Genomic DNA, 22,175 nt, shown 5'->3' with positions numbered 1-22,175 from the left:
CCACAGATGAAAAATACAAAAATTAAAATGCTTCCATCGCTTGTGCCATAAGAGTAGGAGGAATGTTGTTCTTAGTGGTTCTTACTAGTGAATGTTGTTGTCGAGTGCGTGAGTGCGGCTTTGTGGTTGCCAGGGGTGCCGCGTACGCTGTGTTCCCACCCCCTCTGCTGCTGCGTCGTGGCTCTTTGTGTGGAAGTGTCAGCTTCAGCAGGTTACTTTGAAACTAGCAGGACTGCAAACCTCTGCACATCCACGGTTCCAGAAGGCCACACAAAAAACTGATCATGTCTGCTCTGCTCCCCCAGCCCACGGCCCATCACATGCCCCCCCCCCCCCCCCCCCCCCAACCGGGGCAAGTCCTAGTCCATTTGTTCTGGGGCAATTGTTTTAAAGGATTTCGCCACCATCGACAGAAAAGCAGAGTGGATAACCTTTTGGAGTTCAGCTTCAGGAGGTCCCCTCCGCTTTCTCTCTCAGTCCAGCCTCGCAGCATCTCCCGTCTCCAGATCTTCTTACTGCTGGCTGTTCGGCAACTTTTCCCTGGACAACTGAGGTAGGAACTTGTGGGTGGCTTCTGTCATGGGAGAATCACCTGTAAAGTGGCTGAAAACCAGGGAAATGGTGACTGGCCAGAAATTCAAGTTATATTACAAATAAAGAATAAAAGTTTTAAAAATAATTTTTTTTAGAAGCTAACACTGTGATCTGCTGCTTCGTCCTGAGTGAAACTGGTACCTTTGAGTGACAGGCCGTCAGAATATTGGCTTCGAAACATTATGAGCAAACTGTGATTTTTTTTTTATGGAATATTGCAGTTTAATTGAATGATAGAATATATATTTGGTAGCCTGTTTTGAAATCAAATTCAATTACTCTGCTATAACAATAAATCATTTGTCCTCTAGATCCACATTATTTTCCCTAACATAATTTGATTTTCAGGCAAATTGTTTAGTATAATGGTATTACTGCGTGACTTTAAATTAGTGATCCCCAAACAGTCCACATTTTTGCTCCCTCCCAACTCCCAACATTCTTGTACCAGGTGCTCAGTGTTCTTGATTGTTTTGCTTCATTCTTGATTGTCTGGGAGTCCCTGAGGACTAGGTGGAGAAAAAAATAAAAATAAACAAATGTTAATTTCCCTGCAGCAACAGAGCCCAGACTGCAGTAACTGATCATAGCAGTAGTGCTGATCAGTAACTATAGTGATAACAGCGACTGCACTATTGTACAGTGATGCACTGTGTCATTCTGCTGCTAAATAGCAGGATTGTTACTGTGAAACGCAACAGTTTTTATAGCAGCTGGTCTGTGCACCAAACTCTTACATGATGGCTCCGTTGCACTGTAATGATGGGGGCCACCCGTCCCTTAGTGTGTTGTAGAGCTTCTCGGGATGTACAGCTTCATGGGAGGGGGCCTCTTCTGTGCCATTGTGGCGAACATCTTGCTGGTGGTGTCCACCGCCACCGACTACTGGATGCAGTACCGACTTTCGGGGAGCTTCGCCCACCAGGGCCTGTGGAGATACTGCATGTCCGGCAAGTGCTACATGCAAGCAGACAGCATTGGTGAGTCAGTGCGTGGTTGCATCTCTGACTCCCTGCAGTCACTCTGGAATAAGGGAGATACGATACTCGGGTCACCATGATGGGTAGGATCACTGCACTCTGTCAGTCACTGGCTGGTATATCACCCCCTGCTGGTCATCTGAGGTTACACCATATGTTGACTGACACTTCCAGGGGGGTGGACTGGCAACAAAAAGCAGCTCGGGAATTGGCCACGAACTTGAGGGGTGGGTCCCCCGGGCTATATTTTATCACAACTGGGGTGGGTGGTAATTGCCTTTAGTATATTTTTCCAGTTGTGTTCATATAGACTACATTAAGGTGGCATTGGGGAAGAAGGTCCGTCCCTTGACAAGACCAGCCCACCAGGAAAATTTCTGAGCTTCCCGATGGCCAGTTCCCGCCAGCCCCCCCTATGGACCCCAGAGTCTTTATTAACTCCTAAGTATCAGCAGTTTTTTTTCCTAGACTTTTTCCCTTTGACACAAACCTATCACAAATCGGATTGTAGAGGAGGTGGGTCCAAGCAACTATAGGAGGTGTGACCAAGACATCTGATTGGTTGGCCTCGTCTCCTCTACAATCTGATTGGTTATCTCTCTGAATCAATAATTTTTCGTTCTGCCCTCAGAACATTTTTGTGTAAGTAAAACTCCTACCAGTGGTTCAGTACAAAACAGTTCAGTTTAACTGGATAACCTCGGAAGAGGAACTGACATGTGGTCCATCCCCAGCTTACTGGAACGCCACACGAGCCTTCATGATTCTCTCTGCCATGTCCTGCTTCGCTGGCATCATCGCGGGCATCCTCTCCTTCGCCCACTTCTCAGCCTTCGAAAGGTTCAACCGCTCCTTCGCTGCTGGCATCATGTTTTTCATCTCCGGTGAGTCCCAGGACATGCAGGTTCCACAGCTCCCATAATGAGCTTCCCCACAATTCCATTTATTTTTCTCCACTACTCTTTCCAACATGGTTTCCCAAGTGTGCTTGACATAATATGCTGTAATGGTATTTATAAATTGTAATTGCAGGAAATCAATTTTCCTTGAAAGACTATTTACCTGTCATAACATGAAAAGCAGCATTATTTCCAGATTTACCTATAATAACCTACCAGTCTTCCTCCTTTGTGTAGTTTGCATGCACTAACCTGTGTTTCTTCCAGATACTCTTGTTTCCCTCCATAGTCCAAAAACATGAGGTTAAGTGAACTGGCATCTCTAAAAACATAGTGTGTCTTGGTGTGTGTGGCCCGTAATGGACTGCCAGGGTGTCCCCTGTATTGTACACTGTGCCTCCCATGACAATCTACAGGCTCTCCACAAGCTATACTGGATTAGTGGACGGCTGGATGGCACAAGCTACAGTGTATCTACTAATGTTCAAGCCTGACCTTAATGCAGTTTGTGCATTAAAAGCATTCGAGACAAACATGACAGCAACAAAAGTAGATATTCTTAGCTTTCTCTGCCTGACCTGATAAGCCGTGCTCTGCTTCAAACCCATTTCCTCAGCTCTCTTTGTCCTTCTGGCTATGGCCATCTACACTGGAGTCACCGTCAACTTCCTGGGCAGGCGCTTCGGCGACTGGCGGTTTTCATGGTCCTACATCCTTGGCTGGGTGGCCCTACTTATGACGTTCTTTGCAGGCAAGTTCCTCACATTGTGCTGCACCGTTTGCACTTTCTGAAAATCCCCATCCAGCATTTCCATCCAACGAATTTCTGTTGCAGGAATATTCTATATGTGCGCATACAGGATGCACGAGTGCAGAAGGGTGACTGGATCTCGCTAACACTGGGGTTATAAATGAGTAAATGGCAAAAGAGGAGAGTCAGATCCAGACTGAAGAGGTAGAAGATAAAGCCGTTTGGGATCAGCACAGTGTGAGCAACACTGTAATGGAGGGTTTGGGTTTCTCATGCGCGAGACCCTCTCATGTGGACCCTCTCAATCACGTGGACAACAGCAGATTTTGTATATTACAATTCTATTTACCTATTTATAAAAGAGGTTGATCTATGCTGTTAGAATCACATTCACTGAATGATCAATAAAGTTTGTTACAATCTGGGTGACTAATTATTGCCTTCAATTTCACTGATAGGTAAAATTAGTATGTAAACGTTCTTCTCAAAAGAGCCAAACATGCTGACTAAGAACTGTAGCCTGAGATACCGGAAGCATATGTAAGTTTCTGTGCAGCCATTAGCAATGCTCAGTTACAGTGTTCAGTGAAGATAACTGTTAATATAATGCACCATGCAGCCTTTTATCCATCCATCCACCTTTTAACTGCAAACCCTGGTGTCTGATCTTCATAAAAATTTAGTATGACACAAAGAACAACCTGAGTAAATATAAAACAATATTTGAACGATAATTTCATTTATTGAAGGAAAATAATTCACCAGCACCTGTATCATCCATGTGACAAAGTTATAGATACTCGATCAATCAGTGAACAAAATCTAAATGATAACAGGTTAAATTAAAGTCGACACATTCAAACTTGATTACTGACAGCCATGGGCATAAATTATGAGGGGGGTGGGGGGAGGGTTGTAGCCTGTCCAATAAATCAAAACCAGGTAATACAACCCCCTATTAATCATGTTTTTCCCGTAATGGGTGGGGTGGGGACCCCCCCCCCCTCCCCAATGTTTCAGCCAAAATTACACCCTTGCTGACAGCCCTGTTGAATCTACGCGTCACTGAAACGGAACCATTCCAACAATGCAGAGTTGGATAAGAGGTCTCAAGCAACTGCACACCATGCTGCGATCAAAAGAACTTACTGAAATATATCAGTCAAGAAAGGGATAAAAAGCACTTTGTCACAGCACTTTATATTTAAATAATTTAGCTGATTATTTCATGTCTGGTTGCAGTGTTTTCGCTGGCGTAAGAGATTTGTTTTAATTTACGCATTTGTGTAAGTAAGAACTGGAGTTTGTGGAATCAAAGAATTTTAATGGCACCTTAACGTTACAATTTGACTTAATGTAAGAATGCGCACTGCGGATGGGTTCACTGGTTTTACTGCCTTTTCGATGTTAACTATAAGCAAATATTTCTCACAGTCATAGTGACACTCGCGACTATTTGAAGGCGGAGCTCCCACCGCATACGCCCCGCCCACTTTGCCTACATCGGCATGGTGGTCCATACCATTACTGCTAAATTATAGGGGTGCTTTGAATTCAACAACCCCATTTTTTTGTGGGCGTACTTTATAATTGATTATTTTAGGACACAATAGTACATTTTATGTCTAGGTATATACTTACACTTTGCATGATAATTCCATCATTGTGCGTACGACGTTACATATTAATGCACGTTCGCCACGCTCATGGCGTCATCGCGTCGTTTCCTGTTTCGGACGCAGGTGAAGAGAGTTTGGTAATGTGAAACGATTAACCAGGTAATGAAATATGGCAACACTAAAGGATTCGGAGGCACGAGAGAGCTTGGGCAGCATGCAGAGTCCGGTGCACAGCGAGACCTCGGAGTACTGCGCCAAACTACAGGAATGGATGTGGCAGTATTACTGCGGCTATCTGAACTGGCAGAGCTGGATGGCAGCGTTTGCGGCCCCTTTGCCTCCTTGCTGCAGCCCGCAGACGGAGGCTCAGGGGCAACCGGCTTTGGACGGTCGCAGCTGGTATTACGCTCAGTTCCTCGCCACAGTGCCCTCTGATCGCGCTGCCTCCCCGGCCCCGGGCTCCCCCGCTTCCCCCGACAGGCCGGTGCAGCAGCAAAACGGCAATGTTCCGCAAGCAGGTAACTCAGTCGGGCTGCATGACACTCCACGATGCAGTATGAGACTGTAACAGGCTGGTGCATTAAAACGCCTTAGACGCTTGCGCGTAGGAAATGTGCATTTGTATTGTTCACCTAGATAGCTATCATTATATTAGACAATCAGCTCATTTGCTGATTCTCTAATATTAACGTTCATGGATAACGCACATAACTTTCCAAATTCGTGTCAGATCATGTTTAGAAAGAAAATATTTGTGTAAAAAAATGTTTCCGTAGTTATCCAACAGTATTGACGTATTACTTTTGAGTTGTTTATAGCAATGCTGGGTGTCCTGACCTTGAACTATGAGCCGATTGCGAACCACCATTGTTTACAAGTAAAAGTCATAGTTAAACTAAGATCGACTTGATTATGGTCTTCGTAAATACACACCCATCTTCCATGTTTATTCAGAGAGGGTCACGTCGACTCTTTAGCCTGTTCCAGGACATACAGGACAGGGGACATCCTGGATATAATACCAGTCTATCTTGAATATTCACTGTCTACTAAGAAAATGCGCAGAGTCCACCTACAGAGTTGGGGTGGGAATCAAACCCACAGCCTTGGAAGTGTGAGATGCAGTGCTGCCCAGTTTCCTATCACATGTGTAGGAGGTGTGATTAATGGGCCCTGTGCTAAAAGATACGCACATGCTTCAAGCAAAGTTTATGGGCTGGGGGTGCCTTTCCCTGTAGTATCACTTGATGGAAACTACTGATATAGAAAATTATTTTTCTAATAATTTGTTGTATGGAAGGAAGAATTTTAGTGGTCAGTGTTGACACAGTGCACAACAATGAATTGTGTCCTTTGCATTTAACCCATATGTGACAATGTGACATAGCAGGGGGCAGCTAATTCAGCGCCCCGGGGAGCAGTGCTTGGGGGCGGTACCTTGCTCAGGGTACCTCAGTGGTGCCTTGCTGGTTGGGGATTTGAACCTGCAATCTTTCAGTTATAAGTGCGCTTCCCTAACCATCAAGCCACCACTGCCCACAAACAAATGTTTTTTTTAAAAATCCTGAGTCACATTACTTGCTTTTCTTTATTACGTCTAGATGGTCTTTTGCGTTATTTTTGCATCACTTGGACTGTGATTCTGAGGTATTGCTCCTTTTCTGTGGGAGGGCATGCCCCTTCTGGCTGACGACGACTGTCCATGTGGTTCTCAGCTCCAGGCCCCTCCTCTCTCCTCTTTCAGGTCACGAGTTCACCATCCCCACACCCCTGCACCGCTTTTGTGCCGAGGTACTGGATTTCATCATCCTGTTCTGCATGAAGGCTGCAGTTATCCTCACCGTCATGCACCTAAGTGGTATGAAGTGAGTCACACAACCATGAATTTTACAACCCGTCCGCAGTCTCGAGGTTGTCTGGGGGGGGGGGGGGGGTGAATGACATCGACGTGGTGCACATGGCCCTTTCCAGGGGTTACAGTCACTCAGTAATGGTGATCTAACGTGTAGTGACTGCATCACTCTTATGCTGATGCTCAGTGGCGTCTTGGGTTGTACCCTAAGTTTACATATAAGTAAACGCTCCCATATACAGCATTCAGGTAACTTTTACGCTGGAGTACCTGCCACAATTAATCTCAGTATAAAAATTAATAACAAGAGTTCCTAGGCCCTGCATAGGACAGGTCTAGAAAATGGATGGATGGACTATTCTATTAAAATTAGCACTAAACTAATGAAAAATGAAGAAATGCTACATATGTTCCCTGCTTTACAAATGTTTATTACCCTTCGCTTGCTTGAAGGACGTACTTTAGCACCTTTCTTCACTAACTGAAAGAAAACACAAAATGATCGATTGTACGGCGGTTACTTTTCAAAGTCTGGCGATTTCGATTGTTTTGCAACCCTCTGACTGACTCTTTATTTTGTTGTTTCCGCTCTCTGTAAGGTCATATATGATCTGTTTTAATAGTAATAATAATTTGCTTAATTCTGCACAGGACAGTATCTGTGGTTTCCTGTTTCGGAAAGTACTCGGCCTGAGCGTGCCTTATTTTTAAACGGTCCGTTCTTATTTGGAGATTAATCTAGACTGAGACTATTGGTCGGGAGAGAAGATGCATGCAAAATACATACTTGCCTAATAACAATAGTCGTGCAAATTCTCATGCACAAACATGAAATCATTAATCATAAATTCAGCTATCTGGCACTTCCTTTGGTCAAGAAGTTGTATGTGAAAATATTTACCGTACTGCGTATTTAGCGACAAGGAGTGTAAATAAGACCAAGGATTCAGGGCGGATGCCTTGAGTGGGCTAGTGCACGCCCTTAATATGTCTATGAGACGTGTTAATATCGGCCCAGAAAGCAGCAATGAGGACAGCAGTGTTTCCTGTCTCTATAGCTCCATGCAAGTTCTCAGACTGATGCAGTGTCACACTCTTCCTCTGCAAGTATGAGTCGTTAAAAGATCAGCCATATCCCTGAAACACTCATGATTATTTTTTTGCTCTAATTTTTTTTTTTCGTTTGAATGGCCTCTGGCTGACTTGCTGGAACAGCTGTGTCTCACATAAAAAGTGTTCGTGCTGATTTCCTCCCAGGGACGTCTCCAAGTTGGCCCTGCATTTCATCGTGGAAGAGATCAGCGAGGACACATCTATGGAGGAACTCCAGAAAATGATGGTAGTGGCTCTGGTCTACAGGGTCCTGGTTTGCTTTTATGAGGTGAGATTTTCAGACACCTCCGGACTCGCATGACTGTTTTTCTACAGTATGCATCTCTCTCAAAACCTGTTCTAATTAGAACTGACATTTCCGGAAATGTCGGGTTTAGGTCATACAGTCGGGCACTTCTGCGATTGACTTTATTTTTAAACTTGATGTTTTGCACGTGTTACAGAAATCACAGGCAGAGTCTGTTTTCCAATATAATGTGGCAGTGGAAAGGTCTGTCCGCAGTGTAAAATCGTTGGCTAACAGCAGTGTTTTAAGGAATTGAGTGCAGCCTAAGTTAAAGGTTTGATCGTGGATATGTTATGTTAACGATTCATCTTCACCAGGTTCCAGAATTCTCAGTGTTTGAAATCTCTGTCCTTAGAATAACATGCAGTTATTAGAAAAGCTAATCGGCTAATCGTGTCGGCAGTAATAGCATCTTGAATCTGTCCCCTGTGTCTGCGTCTTTCCTGGCTACAGATTATCTGTATATGGGGGGCAGGGGGAGCTACCCCAGGGAAGTTTCTCCTGGATCTTCGCGTGGTCACGTGCGACTCGGCGATCCTGGTCCGGCCCAGCCGGGTTCGGGTGATCCCTGCGTCCAACGTCTCCCTTTCTGCGTGAGTAATGGGAGGCCCCCGACATTGAATATCATTGGCTCATTGTGGAACGCGTAGTTGTCATGTGACACCTATCGGATCCCCCGATGATAAGAACCCTGCCCACCCTTCCAGGTCCACGGTTCGAGCTCTGAACAAGAACTTCTCCATCGCTTTCTTCTTCCCGGCCTTCATCACGTTGCTCCTCTTTCAGCACAACAGGACGGTGTACGACATTGTGGCCGGCACCATCGTGGTCAAACGCAGCGGGGCCAGGTGATGGCTGCTAGGTGCCCCTGCACTGCCCATTACCTTAGACACGGGACTGGGACGAACCATTGGGTTGGGGGGGGGGTGTGGGGGGCTTGCCTGAGTGCCTGAGGACTGCTTCTCACCATGAGCTTCTCCATACACCTACCGACCATTTCAGGGACACTTTCACGATTCACATTTTTAATTAATTTTTTTTTTTTTCTTTCGCTGTATGATTGTCAGTCTGGTTATAGTTGTAAATTAAACTTCTAATTGTTAAGGATATTGATTGATCAAGGAATGTGGAGTTCAGGCTTTAAGTGGTTTGTGGGAAGGTACCTCGCAGCATCCGAGACGAGATTCCTGAGGTTCCTGCCGCATAGTCTGACCTCCCGAAATGTAAACGGCAAGGGCATTTCTGAGCTGTCGCGTTCAGGGTTCACCTGTGGGGAACCTCCGTGATCCGTTTAAGGTGAACGGGATTTCTCAGTCTTAACTCATTTGGCCAGAAGGTTTGCATTTTCCGCAGAGACCTCAAAGAGCTCGAAGGAGTTTTATCACGTCAGCTGCAGCGCTGGAGATGGCTGTTGGCCAGCCTCGCTGAGAGGGAACGTGCCGAGCCACTGCAGCATTGAACGGCTCTCCACCAACTGCCTTGTGTGGTTGTGGAGGCTTGACTCAGAGTGTCACCCGTTAATTGGACCGTTCCTTAGCTGACCCCTGTCTTTATGGGCCTTGCCGGCCGAGCCTGTGGTCGACATGCACCCGGCGTTTCTGTAATGTTTCTGTGAAATAGTTACATGTTGTGCCGAGGATCCAGCCCTGCGGTGGGACCATTTGGTGCTGCTTTGCCGTCAGGCGCCTCATAAGCTGCAATTAAATAAATCAGGGAGACGGGGTGGGCTACGGCCTGTGCATTTTCTGCAGACGCTTAAAATTAACCTGCTAATAAAATTTCAGTGTCTCCGCATTTATATTTAACACTTCACTATTTGGCCAGGAAATGGTCAACAGCTTTGTGTTTTAAAGGCGTTTTAAAATGTTTATGAATTATTTAAAAAGCCATTATGTATTTCTTGCTAATGTAATACTGTGCTTATGCTATTATGTATGTTATGTATAGTATTTTGGATTGAGTGCTTATTCCAGTTTTATTTATTTTGTATTGACATAAAAGGTATTGGAATGGTTTGTGTCCCCTGCAATGGGTTGGGCGTCCTGTCAGAGGTTCTTCCTGCCTTGCACTTGTAGCATGGATGGATGGATGGATGGACTTAAGGTATTGGTAATTCATGGAGCCCCGTCCGAATGTCCCCCCTGCCTGTGTAGGGAAGGCTCTTGGCCCCCTCCAGCTCCTTACGGGAAATGTGGCCGTACAGTGGATGCGTGGGCGTTTTTGGTGGTGGTTGGAGTGTGCTGGTTTGTACTTGATCTGCATCATTAAGCCGGTCTGTGTGAGCGCCCCCCCCCCCCCCCCCCCATCGCTGTGAACCTTTGCCCTGAACTGCATCCAGAGTAAAAGGCACGTGTGTCGCCAGAGGGAAAAGCGCTGCTCGTTAAACTGATGTTTTAACTTGGAAAACGTTTTGTATTCTTCTGAGGAAGAAAATGGGCTGTTTGAGCAAACTCCTTTTTGGGTGATTTAATTTGGTGGCTTCGGGGGGCTTTGGGGGGCTTCATAGCTGCGCGGTCTGGCCAGGTCAGCATGTGATGTTTGTTATATGTGCATTTCTGAGGGAGCTTTGAAAGAGGTCCAGAGGCTGTCTTACATAGGGCTAAGTGGACTCAGCTGGAGAATGGAACTGGGACCTGTGGGAGGGGGTGTACAGTGTGGGGACACTCTAACCCGGATTGGTGGGGGGGTTACTGTCCCTAACGAGGCTCAGTCACCTGCCGACACTTGGGACGTCTGCCGTTAATGGTGGGTTTAATGCCGGGATATTGGTGCTTTAAAAGGTCACTATAGTTTATCTCTTTAAACTTAAGTAACTTTAATTTGGGTTTTTGTGTGTAAGTGGAGGAAAACGAGATGAGTGTTTTTCAGCATTAACTGCTGATTCTTTCCATTGGCATTCTCTGCTTTCCTTGTTGAATATCAATCTGTAATTACATCCCTACCAAATAAATATTGATACAATTTTCAGTATTTTTGTTTTGTATTATTCAATGAGACTGCAACAATAAACATTCTTGCAACAAGTTTCATGTATTCCCGGCTGTGATTGTAAACAGTCAGCTGTAAAAACGCCTACAATTCAAGTTGATTTTAAGACAAAATGCCATTTCCTTCTCCTGTGCGTAATTGTGGTAATATAGAGTACATTTCACGCATACAAGCATTATATATTCATATTGCAGTTCTGTAGATTTAATAAGCTTGACTGTTTGCAGGGATAACAGTTCGTCACTAGAGGGCAACAAAGCAGCGGTGATTCTCGGTCTAGTAACCGGTGGGAATATTTTCAAGCACGCGATGTGCTTTAGTTTCCAACTGACCTCGGTAGACCCAGACGGACTTGGTTTTATTTAAGTGTGTAATGTCAGAGAAGAAATCGGGACACTATGAAAAAAAAATGTTTTGTGATCCTTTAATTCTGACTCGTAGGGGAAATGGGCGGTTTGTGTGGTGTGCTGGGGCGGCTTGCTTCTTGCGCTCGGCTGAGGTCATACGGCCGGGTTGGTGTCAGAGCGCAGGCCGGAAGCGGCGGCTCGCTGGTGCGTAGCTGCGGGAGAGTCGGCAGCAGGCACACGGCGCTGCGTGCGTCCCATCTCCTCCGCGAAAAAATGCCCTTACGTTCTCTGTTTATTATTCCCTGCGTTCTGCTTACATCGTAACTAAGGTTATTTTTCATCATCGTAATGGCCTTGGCTTTGTTTCTCCGTGCACTGCATCATGACATCTGCCGCAGTACTGTCGCTAACATTTCCATCGTGTGATATTCTTGCTAATGAGGCTTTACTGATTCTGCCGTTTTATTTTTTTTTTCGTTTTCTAATTTGCTGGCTTCTTCGGAGAAATGTTATAAATCTGTGTCATAGGCAGGTTCTGTATGTGCTTTGGAAATGACACGTGCATGTGTCAGTGCCAGAGGGCCCGGTTCTGGAAGCACGGTGCGGTCGTGGGTCTAACGGGAAACGTTCAGAACCCCGCAGAGACAGACAAGCGAGGTGGGGGTGGGGGGCTGGGGAGTCACATAGAACTGGGCGTCAAACTCCGGAGAGGGGCTGTGTGTCTCTCCTGTTCCTGTGTAAATCCAGGAGGGGTTCTTTTTTCACAAAAGAGAAAAGAGCATTTTTCTGAAATGCTGTGAATGAGGTCTAAAAAACAATTTAAAAACTTAACACTAAACAAACAAACAAAAAAAACAGCATTTGATTGATGGAATGTGTAGTTTACTATATAGATTTTCTGCCCAGGTGTCATTTCCTGTGGGCTCTGGTTTTCATTCTGTGGACTTGGGTGAATTTCGTTGCTGGGTCACCTAACCAAATGTCCCAGTTTACCACCAGAGATACAGAAAGTCCCCACCCTGGTGACCTGCTTGACCTTCCAGGGAAGACAACTGAGAAACCGCTACAGTCCCAGTCCTCAGGGACCTCCAGACCATCCACACATTCCCTCCCAAAAATATGGTCCGTCTGGGGTCCCAAAGGCCTGGGCCGTGAAACTACGGCCTAATGACAGTAATCGGTGGCGTGGCGAGTGACGCTTTTCCGTCGCCGTCCCCAGTGATGCTGCTCCTCACTCACCCGGGTGGGGGAGGGGGATGTATATGTCTATGGTTTTTGTTCTGGGAAGCGGGACTTCATTTTTGTCAGCCAAGCAGCCCGCCTCCTTTCTGAGAAAAGCAACCTTTCATCCCTCCTCCTGGTTTTAATTTTATTTTTTTATGTGGTCCGAAGTGATTTTATTGCCCTGCACATCTGTTCCCTGCCTGCCCTGCCAGGCAGCCCTGCGAAGGCCGTGAATCCTTCCCTGTTACTCATTGACGGTGTCTGCAGATACCATCTCAGCCCCCCGAGCACAGGGAAAACGGCCAACGTGATTGCAGCCTCGGTGGGAGCTCTGCCCGTTCACTGGCGATGGCGTACGGACACATCAGACGTTTAATAGCTCCACAGAGAATACACGTACACTGGGTGTACGATCACGGGCTGAAGTTGTCCTCTTCCCCACAGAATCATCCGGAAGCATTTGCACTTTACAGAGCAAACACTGCATGGGAAGATACAAAACATCGAGTCACCACTGCATAATCTGTCCTCATTGTTAGAGCTGCTTCTCTGGTAGTAACCTGGCTCTGTCTTATTTCTGCCATACATTTTCCAGTTCTATGAAGGCAGCAGTGCCATTTAAACTTTACAGTGCTTAGCGATTGGCCAGTCAGGTTGAAGGACCCACCAATCATCTTGCGGTGAACATGTTTTCTAAACTTTGAATAATTAAGTACGCGTTAATGTAAAAATACATACCTTGTTAATTTGTTTTCAACGGTGACTTGTCTATAAAGTGAACAGAACATACGCCCCCCTTTACAAACATATGGCATTATTTAGGGCTCCTAAGCTTGGTCAGTGATGGTGACCAAGGAACTGGAAGGCAGTCAGGCCTGGGGGTGCACTGGCCCCCACGCTGGTCCCGCATCTCCACGATGGTCAGTGTGACCATATGCGTGCTGATGTGCATCACACATGACGTGTGGAGCCTGACAGATGTCTGAGGTCACTGTATGGCCGCACAGGAGGGACAAACAGAACCTGGACATCTCTCGCAGCTGGGGAATGCAGCAGCCTCTGAGTTGTGGTTTTGGGCATTGTCGCATGGTGACAGGTGAGTCCTAATTCCAGATTATTATTTAATCCCTCTCCCATTTCCGCTCCCAAATTGCTCAGAGATTCCTGAATAGCTTCCATTAATCTTCATGCATTAGCAATCAGCAGATTATCACATCGGGGTCTTCAGAGGGGCCTGATATCTCTAATGAGCCTGATATCTCCACGCCTCCCATGGAAGTGTCCCTCTCCACACCCAGAGGGTTACGGCGTTATGGGCAGCTCGTGTGCCCTCTGGGAGTTCAGGGCTGAGCACGGCTCATAAAAACGTGAGTCGAGGCAGAGAGATGACGTCATCCTTCTTCCAGCTCTCCCGAGTGATTTAAATCTCTTTACCTTCATCTACCTGGAGCACGCTCGTGACCTCCATTCATCAGCAGGGTTACGGTGGTGACAGCACAGATTGTGTCTGGGCCCTTTGACCTACAGTCACATGATTCATCCTATTGGACATTCCCCTAACCTACTAGACGAGGGCTCTGGTGACAGGGTAGTGACTTGTGCATGTAGGAGAGTTTAGGGCCACATGTTCCTGACATTTCACCAGGGGCCAAGTTTGCTGCTTTTGGGTCCCCCTGCCCCCAAAGTGTAGTGACTGTTAGTAGCAGACAGGGGCCCCCCGAACCTCAAGGGCCCCACACAAATGCATGATTTGAGTAGTGATAAACACCACCGCTGTGTACCACCCCTATTGACCTCTGACCCCTCCATTAGTGGGACGGTTCCTCCCCCCATGGCTCCTGCCGGTTATGCCAGGTCCCCGCTGACTAATATCCACCCTGGAGCAAGACGGCGGCGGCTGGACCTCCTGCCTATGTGGCAGATGCTGCACCCTGCGGGTGGGGAGGGGGCACGTGTGGCACCCGCGCCAGGCTGCTGGCATTGCTGCACCCACGTGGGATGAATCAGCAATCGCCCCTCGGCCCGTTAGGCAGCCGTTTGATATCTGACAGTGCGTGGAACAGGCCTGCCTCTGTTTGGGGGCCGAATGCTTTAAGCGCGCCGTGTGAATGCCGTACATGCAGGGGTGCCACTTATCAGCCGTCGGCTGTACTTCGGAGGGGTATCCGCGGAGAGTGATTCCGCGACGGGTGGGGCCCCTACCTCGGTACAGGCGGAGGAAGGTGCGAAGTCTGCCGACAAGCGGCCCGGAAAACAGCGTGTCTGCGTGCTGTGATACGGTGAAGTGTGAACAGACTCTCCGTCTCGTCAGTGCTACCCTACGAACTAAAAAAGGAAACCAATGGCTGGTAGACGTTCTAGGTGGGAGGTGTCCGTCCGTCTTACATTTACATAATTAGCAGATGCTTTTATCCAAAGCTACGTACGATTGAGATGGCGGCGGGGAGGGGGGGGGGGGGTCGGCCTGGGGGATTATATTAAGCGAACATAAACATTCTTAAATAGAAAGCCATCAACATACTTTGATTAATGTAATAATATTGCAGATCGTGTCTAATACGTCTGAAATGTACTGCAGACATGTAAGAACAGCACAGCCTGTAACCTAACAAGAGTGTAACAACGGCTTAATGTCATTCGTTTCACAAGGCGTCGTGCCATCAGATCACAGAAGGGCACGTTTATTCCTGCACTTGAGTTCCAATCAGAGTGAGCACGTGCCCCTCAAGCTCGAGAGCCGTGTCACGCCAGTGATTTAACGTTAATGTAAATGCATAGTGTTTTACGCAGCCAGTAAGTAGCGAGGACTGATGATCCCGTCAGACTGTGAATGATCGTATTTCATATACGGTCCCCCGGACATGATGTTTACGATTCTGTTCAGCCACATCTGTCTAGGTGTCTGGCAGGCTGCTTATCGGTAGGGCGTGAGGCAGCCACACTAGGCAGGGGGCGCTGTGGTAAACATAGGGTCGCACTCAGGTGCAGGAACTGCCTGCAGCCTTTACTCGCATAACATCTGTCAGCCGTGTGTATGTGGTTAATAACAGGAACCACTGCCGGCTGTCATTTTGCGTCGTGGCTGATTGAACCGGGCCATGTGATGCCAGGACTGAACCGGGCCATGTGATGCCAGGACTGAACCGGGCCATGTGATGCCAGGACTGAACCAGGCCATGTCGAGGCGCTACAGCTTGTGTCAGTCTCTGAACGTTCTGGTAATTCAAATGACGCCTACACCTTCATTATTCCCGTCACCATAGCAACGCTCTCCTTCCCACAGAACATATATCTTTTTTTATATACGATTTATATATAAATATAAATGTCAGGAAGAGGCCTAACCGCGGATTACAATCAGCACGACCCGCCTGACGCTTCTCTCGCTGAGGCTCTCATCAGCTCGGCTGCTGGAAAGTTCTAGTACATGCAGACGAGGCACTTATAGCATGAAAACGGCGTGATGCCCCTCTGCCCGATAGATTGTGGCGATTTCTGGCAATTAATTTTTTTAATGTTTCCATGCCAGTTTATATATGATCATATTCTGATAGATGATGAAACACAAAGCTGCCCCCCCAACTCTCACTCTCACCCTGCCCCTCAATCTCACTCCCCCCACTCTCACTAACCCTAACCCCACTCTCACTCCCGCCCCCCCAGTCTCCCCTTACTGTCACTCCCCCAATATTACTCCCTCTGCTCTCACTCCCCGCCTCCTCACCCCCCCACTCTCACTTCTCTACCTCCACACTCTTGCCTCCCCATCACTAACCTGTATCATCCACATTTTCTAAGCTCCCAGTCTTACAAGCTACACATATTCGCATCATAGCAGTAAGACCCAGCAGTGCTGACTGCCATTCCCCAAAACGTAACCCTGAGAGCTAACCCCAACCCAGCTTGAACCGTATATTAGTTTTAATATAAACAGGTATCAAAGATGGAAGCCAGATTTGTGTCGATGCTCAGAGGAAGTGACACGTCACGGTTTCGGGCTTTCTGACTGGAAGCAGATCATAGCTTGTCAGAAGTGGCACCTTCCTCACTGCACACGCCGTCACGACGACCGCAGAGATGGCCCGATTTGTCAGACAGAGCGTACACTCAGACATCAAATACCTACTGGCCGGTCTTCCAAGGCTGTGTGTTTGTTTCACAGTGAAACGAGTTCAGGAGGATTTGAGGAGACAATATGTTCACCAGTATGCACCACGGAACTGAGAAGCAGAAGTGGCAGTCACGTGACAAAGCCTCACGGAATTGGGGAACCGGGTTATAATTAAACCCACGCTTCACACTATCCGGAAGACAGCAGATTTGCTAACTTGTGCTCTTCATGGATATTATTACCGCAGAATATAACTGATAGTATTTTAAGTGGCCCAGGCGTGATTACTGTGTTCACTGTGCTTTGTTTGTGCATATAGAATTACCTTAAAAGGCCTGTTGAAAGCCACATAGGAAAGACACAGACAAAATGAGTTGTTTTTCCAGGCTCAGGGAATATGTATCAGATTCTCCCATTTACAGACTAACGTGGAATTTAATTTCAGGAAATAAAAGCTACAGATATACATCCTACTTAACATCCCATGGGCCTGATAAGATTCCTATCTCTGCGTTTTTGTCGAAAAGCTTTGGGATTTCACTTGAGATATTATCCAAAGCATTAAATGTACTGATTCATGAACAACTGCTGTTTGTGAAACACTTTAAACAGCTGAGTAAGGGGGGGGGGGAGTTTGCCCAGACTTGTCTGTCAGCTGTTTCGATTCGCCGGGGATTTCACCCAAGAGTGGAGGGAGTGCCACAGCACATTTTAACGCCTGTGCTATTAATCCTGAGCCGTACCACGACTGGCCACAGCTGTGAGCCTAGCCCGGGGGTGCTCGCTGATTGTGTACTTCCCCCCTGGACGAGATTTAGCATAACCGTGGCTGGGTGTAAATAATGACGAAGAGAGAGTGAACGCCTGAGGGACTTGAGTAATTTAATACTATCAAGCATTCTGACCGCGATTCCCAGTTACGGACGGCCTGAATTCATCCCATTGGCAAAATCCCAACTGAAAGAAATCCGCTGTGTTTTACTACGAGTTTGTCTCCCTGGTCTCACAAGCCGACTCCCTATTGGCTGCTTCCGTCCCTTGTGCTCGAGCCCAGCTGACCAATCGGGGAGCTCGGGGCCCACAAAGCATGCAAAGTAGTAATCTTGTGGAATGTGCTGCCTCGCCGGGGCTGTCAGCTGTGCCGTGTAGTACTACCAAGCTTAGGGGGGCTAAGCACTCGATGACAGAGCTCGGTCGTGTGGGGGGGGGGGGGGGGGGGGGGCTGAGGCAGGGGATTCCACCACTCATTATTACCTTAGATTCTACAGCCCTGATGAATGTGCCACAAACCCCCGCCGTTAATTACACACTGCCCCCGCTCAACGCCAAATATACGCAGCCTAATTAAACGTAGGCTTTGATCATCACGTTACTACAAAGCAATGCGGACCGCACGCATGCCCCCTAGGCAAAAAAAAAACACAAGCCCTGTGATTTACGATCACAGGTGGGTTCGAATTTCCAGTCAGGAATGACAGGCTTTTCAGGATGAACTACAGACGATACAGAGTCAGGAATTCTCCCCGTGACAATCAGTGCGAACGCTCTTCACACCACCTGTGGGTCTTGACGGGAAAACAAGGGTGTATTCCAGCTGGCCTGGGCGCATCAGGTGACGCCCCCCAGGGAGAATGTGATCGTTGTGAGTCCCGTTTAAAGGTACAGCGAAGACTCGCACGCTGCCTCTGATGATGGACGGTGAGGACCGCCTAACCTTGGAAGACCACAGGAATTAATTATACCACCATAACAAACAACAGGACCACTGCATGGTTTCAAGGCACCTGTTGGAAGGTGGAAAGATTAATCTGTCTGGGCTGTGAAGACAGGCTCATCAGCGCGCGTTGGTCTTCTCAATAACAGCAGTCCAGTCTGGGGGAGGTGGCATCCAGGCCCCCCCCCCCCCCCCCCCCCGCCCACATTGGGCTCCCTGCAGACATGGAAGCTAGTGAGGTTGGTTGAGGTATGTACTGTATGGTAGGAGTCCACGGCACTAGTGTCAAAAATAATCACACATGGGGCAGCGTGTGTCTGTGTGAGTTTCTGGGACGGCTTAGGTGTCCCCGTGACGCTCATGTGCACGCTATGAAACAGCGTAAAGACGCGGCCCCCTGGTGGAGTTTGACCTTGGGAGGGGGGGGGTGAGCTGGCTTTGATAGCTTTTCAGGCCTCGCCGTCTTCGCTCGATGTCTCCGATGGCCTTTTATTGATCAACATAAATAGAGAGGGAACGATAGACATGGCGTCCAGCCACGGTCTGTGTCTGCTCTGATAAGACATGAGTCACGAAACGCAATCAGCGATCGCTGAGGGCTCGCTAACTCAGAGCGCACTCTGCCGTTCCGGGGCGTGTTAAAAATAACTGTCAGCATTGAACTCGACACAGAAGAGCTGAACCCTGAGCTTGAAGGCCTGGAGGGAAACCGGCCCTGAATACACACACAGTGAGGGGAGAATTGTAGTCTGGACCAGGGTGCTAGTCTTCATGCGGCCTGCAGCGCCACCATGAGGCAAAGACAGACGGCCTAAAGCTGGCTGGATGGATGGATGGTGAGTGGACTGCACGCACCATTCTGCTGTCCTTCTGGAAACTTCCATGAACCAGAGGGGCTGCTGGGAAGGCAGCGACCAGCATGGACCTCCTTGCTGACCATCTGTAAAAACTTGGTCCTTGGACAAGTGACTTGGGCTTTACACGAGGGACGAAAAGCTTGTCCAAACAGTTCCCAGAATGGCCCCCAGCTGCCTCAGGACCCGGTTTATATCAGATTTTGTTCTCAGCTTGACAGGACTCCTCTCTGGAGCCCTCTGTGTACAGTAAACCCTCTCCAGGGAGCCGCAGAAACCCAGAGAGGTCACCTCTTCTCTGCCTGCTCGAATGCTACAGTCCTTCCCCCTTTGCTGACTCCACACACACAGAGATACAAGCGTCTACCCACGCGCACACATTTACAGACACACGTAGAGGCACAGCGCAGATGCTGGCTCAGGAACAGAAGGACACGCACACGCACACACACTCACATGCAGGCTCTGTCCCCCTCCGGGACCATACACTGAACTCTGGCCCGCTTGTCCCTTTCAGAATCCGAGCCGGGAGCTTCAATGGGAACTTGATTCATTTCGCTGGATGCTGAGAGCGCGGATGCTGGCGCGCTGCCACAGGGAGAGCCCTTGACCTAGAAAACGGAGCCGGTTTTGATGGCAGACTACGCAGCCCTCGGCGGCTCCGCGCTGCTGCCACGCCCTCCCATGCTCGCACCCCTTATCTTAGCTCCACCACAAAAAAAAAAGAACGAAAGGTGAACTTAAATTAACAGTGGAAGGTGCCGGTGCGGACGGGGATTTAACTGCACCTCGCCGTCGCGGCAGCAAGTCCCTCATCAGCCGCAGCCACGAACAGAAAGCGGCGGCGCGATGTATGACGGTACCCACCGGTGCGATGGCGCCGTGCCGTTCCCGGTACGCGAGTGCCGCTCTCAGCGCACTTAGCCGAAGCTAGAAAGCGAGGGCTTTATTTACGCCCCGCTGGAGGATGGTGCTCAGAGAAAAAGAGACACAGAATAATAAGTCACACGTCCAAGTGTGTTATTGTCTTCCGTTTTATTTTATCTACATTCTTTTATTTATCCCTCCGTGATTTATTGCTTAGCTGTTCTGCTGGCTGCCGAAGCTCCGTAGAATCCCAAGTTCGTTTCATGTGCGTGAAATGACAATAGAGTGACTTGACGGTAAACCTATATAATCTGAATGGCCGGATCTATGATGGTCAGACATTTAAATCTTCAGAGACTTCGGACAGAGAGAGAGAGAGAGGGAGAGAGCAAGCGTGGAATCGGCCTGTGGTTATAAAATACATAGCAATGCATCGTCTTTAGTTTCATGAGTGTATCTCACTGATTGAAGTTCATGATGGACACATGCTGCCTTTCTTCATGCTTAGGAAGACTCTGTAGCTAGCATATTGCATTAGAAACCCTTTATTAATCCCCATGGGGAGAATTATCTCTTACTGTATCTTGGTCACTGTGGAACACACAGAAAGGTGAGAGCAAGCTTGGTTGGAGCAGGGTTAGCCAGCATGTAGCACCTTGGGAGCTGAGGGTTAAGGGCCTTGCTCAAGGGTCCACACACAGGTGACTATCCTGCTGAAACCAGGTTTGAACCAATGACCTTCTGCTTACACTCATAGAGGCTTATCCCGCTGAGCCAACCAGCTCCCTGCTGTGTGTCGTTTAAACCATAAAGTGGTTTGATTTGTCATTTTAAAAAAGCTGATTCAGATTTTATGGCTTCCCACCCCTGACAAGGGGAGTATTTTTTTTAGAAATCTTATCTAGCTTGTTCAGGACAGGAATCATAACTGATAGCTCTTACTCTCCTGGGAGGCTGGTACTGTGCTCTTCACTGGATGGTGAATTTGTGGGGGACTGTGGGTCTCGGCATAGCAGGGAGTTGTGAGAGCTTTATCTCTGCTACTGTAAGAAAGTATAGCAAACAATTTTTCTTGCATAGATTTAAAGGTACAGTCATTAGATAAGGAAGACCCTGTGGAAAGATCAGGGACAACCAGCTGATATAGGGAATGTATGCAATTTTGCATGCTGTCTCTTAAAATAATCATGCTTCTTTATTCATTTTCCTCAATCATTTCTTAAATTTGTCTTCTTATATATACATTTCAACGCTAAGAAAATCTTCACAGCTCAAACTTCTATGCCAATATTTCCCAACCTGGTCCTTGGGGGGGCCACAGCCGGTCCACATTTTTGCTTCCTCCCAGCTCTGGCAGGGAGTCGGGAAGGAACAGAAACGTGGACTGTCTGCGGGTCCCCGAGGACCGGATTGGGAAACACTGCTCTAGGCCAGTAAAATAGTAGAGAAACTAGAGAAGAAAGCAATTAACCCACATGTGAGGAGGGAGCGGCACACTCACACGTCTGCACCATGGGTTTCGTTGTGAAGGAAATGAGCAAGCGGGAATCTACCCAGCAATTAACAACGCCGATGGAAAAGAAAAGCTTAAGTAGGGCATCTGGCTGTTGGAGGTGTTTAGCTTCGAGGAAATTATTGATTTTGGCACATATTAAAAGAGGGGAGGATTCACAGTTGGGCTGTCAGGCTACTGTATTGACATAGACTTGAACAAACAGCAGATCGAAGGTTTCAGGATTAGACCTTTCAATGGGGGCGACAGTAACTCTGCTCATTTCTGTTAAAAAGTTCTGGTTCTTTCTCAGATGTACGCAGTGATTATAAAATAACATTTTGAGAATATGCGTCCGTCCTCCATACCATTAGGGAGGGCAGGGAACCTGGAGCCTACCCCAGAACGCTTAGGAGGACTAGGCAGGAGAAAGTGTGAATGGATGCCAGTCCATCATGAGGCACAAACAATTTAGAGGTGCCAT

The 22,175-nt window shown here is 47.7% G+C and overlaps 2 protein-coding genes across 3 annotated transcripts; both read left to right on the top strand.

Moving 5' to 3' along the window:
* Positions 1-343: 343 nt before the first annotated feature.
* Positions 344-3,646, top strand: lim2.4 (lens intrinsic membrane protein 2.4). Of its 2 annotated transcripts, XM_048992810.1 has the most exons (5): positions 344-553; positions 1,379-1,574; positions 2,309-2,458; positions 3,090-3,224; positions 3,309-3,646. In XM_048992810.1, exons 2-5 carry the CDS (start codon positions 1,400-1,402, stop codon positions 3,368-3,370), a joined length of 522 nt encoding a protein of 173 aa, XP_048848767.1. In that variant the 5' UTR covers positions 344-553; positions 1,379-1,399; the 3' UTR covers positions 3,371-3,646. The 2 variants fall into 2 exon arrangements, with proteins under 2 accessions (XP_048848767.1, XP_048848768.1); XM_048992811.1 differs by lacking the exon at positions 344-553 and having other exon boundaries at positions 606-1,574.
* Positions 3,647-4,821: 1,175 nt separating this feature from the next.
* On the top strand, positions 4,822-11,117 carry LOC125719443 (protein FAM8A1-like). The gene is made up of 5 exons (XM_048994209.1): positions 4,822-5,361; positions 6,588-6,708; positions 7,953-8,076; positions 8,548-8,687; positions 8,802-11,117. The coding sequence occupies exons 1-5, from the start codon at positions 5,013-5,015 to the stop codon at positions 8,944-8,946; spliced, it is 879 nt and encodes a 292-aa protein (XP_048850166.1). The 5' UTR covers positions 4,822-5,012; the 3' UTR covers positions 8,947-11,117.
* Positions 11,118-22,175: the final 11,058 nt, after the last annotated feature.

Source organism: Brienomyrus brachyistius, chromosome 23, assembly GCF_023856365.1.
Source record: "Brienomyrus brachyistius isolate T26 chromosome 23, BBRACH_0.4, whole genome shotgun sequence".
Lineage (NCBI taxonomy): Eukaryota > Metazoa > Chordata > Actinopteri > Osteoglossiformes > Mormyridae > Brienomyrus > Brienomyrus brachyistius.
This window is presented reverse-complemented; position numbering and strand designations above follow the sequence as displayed.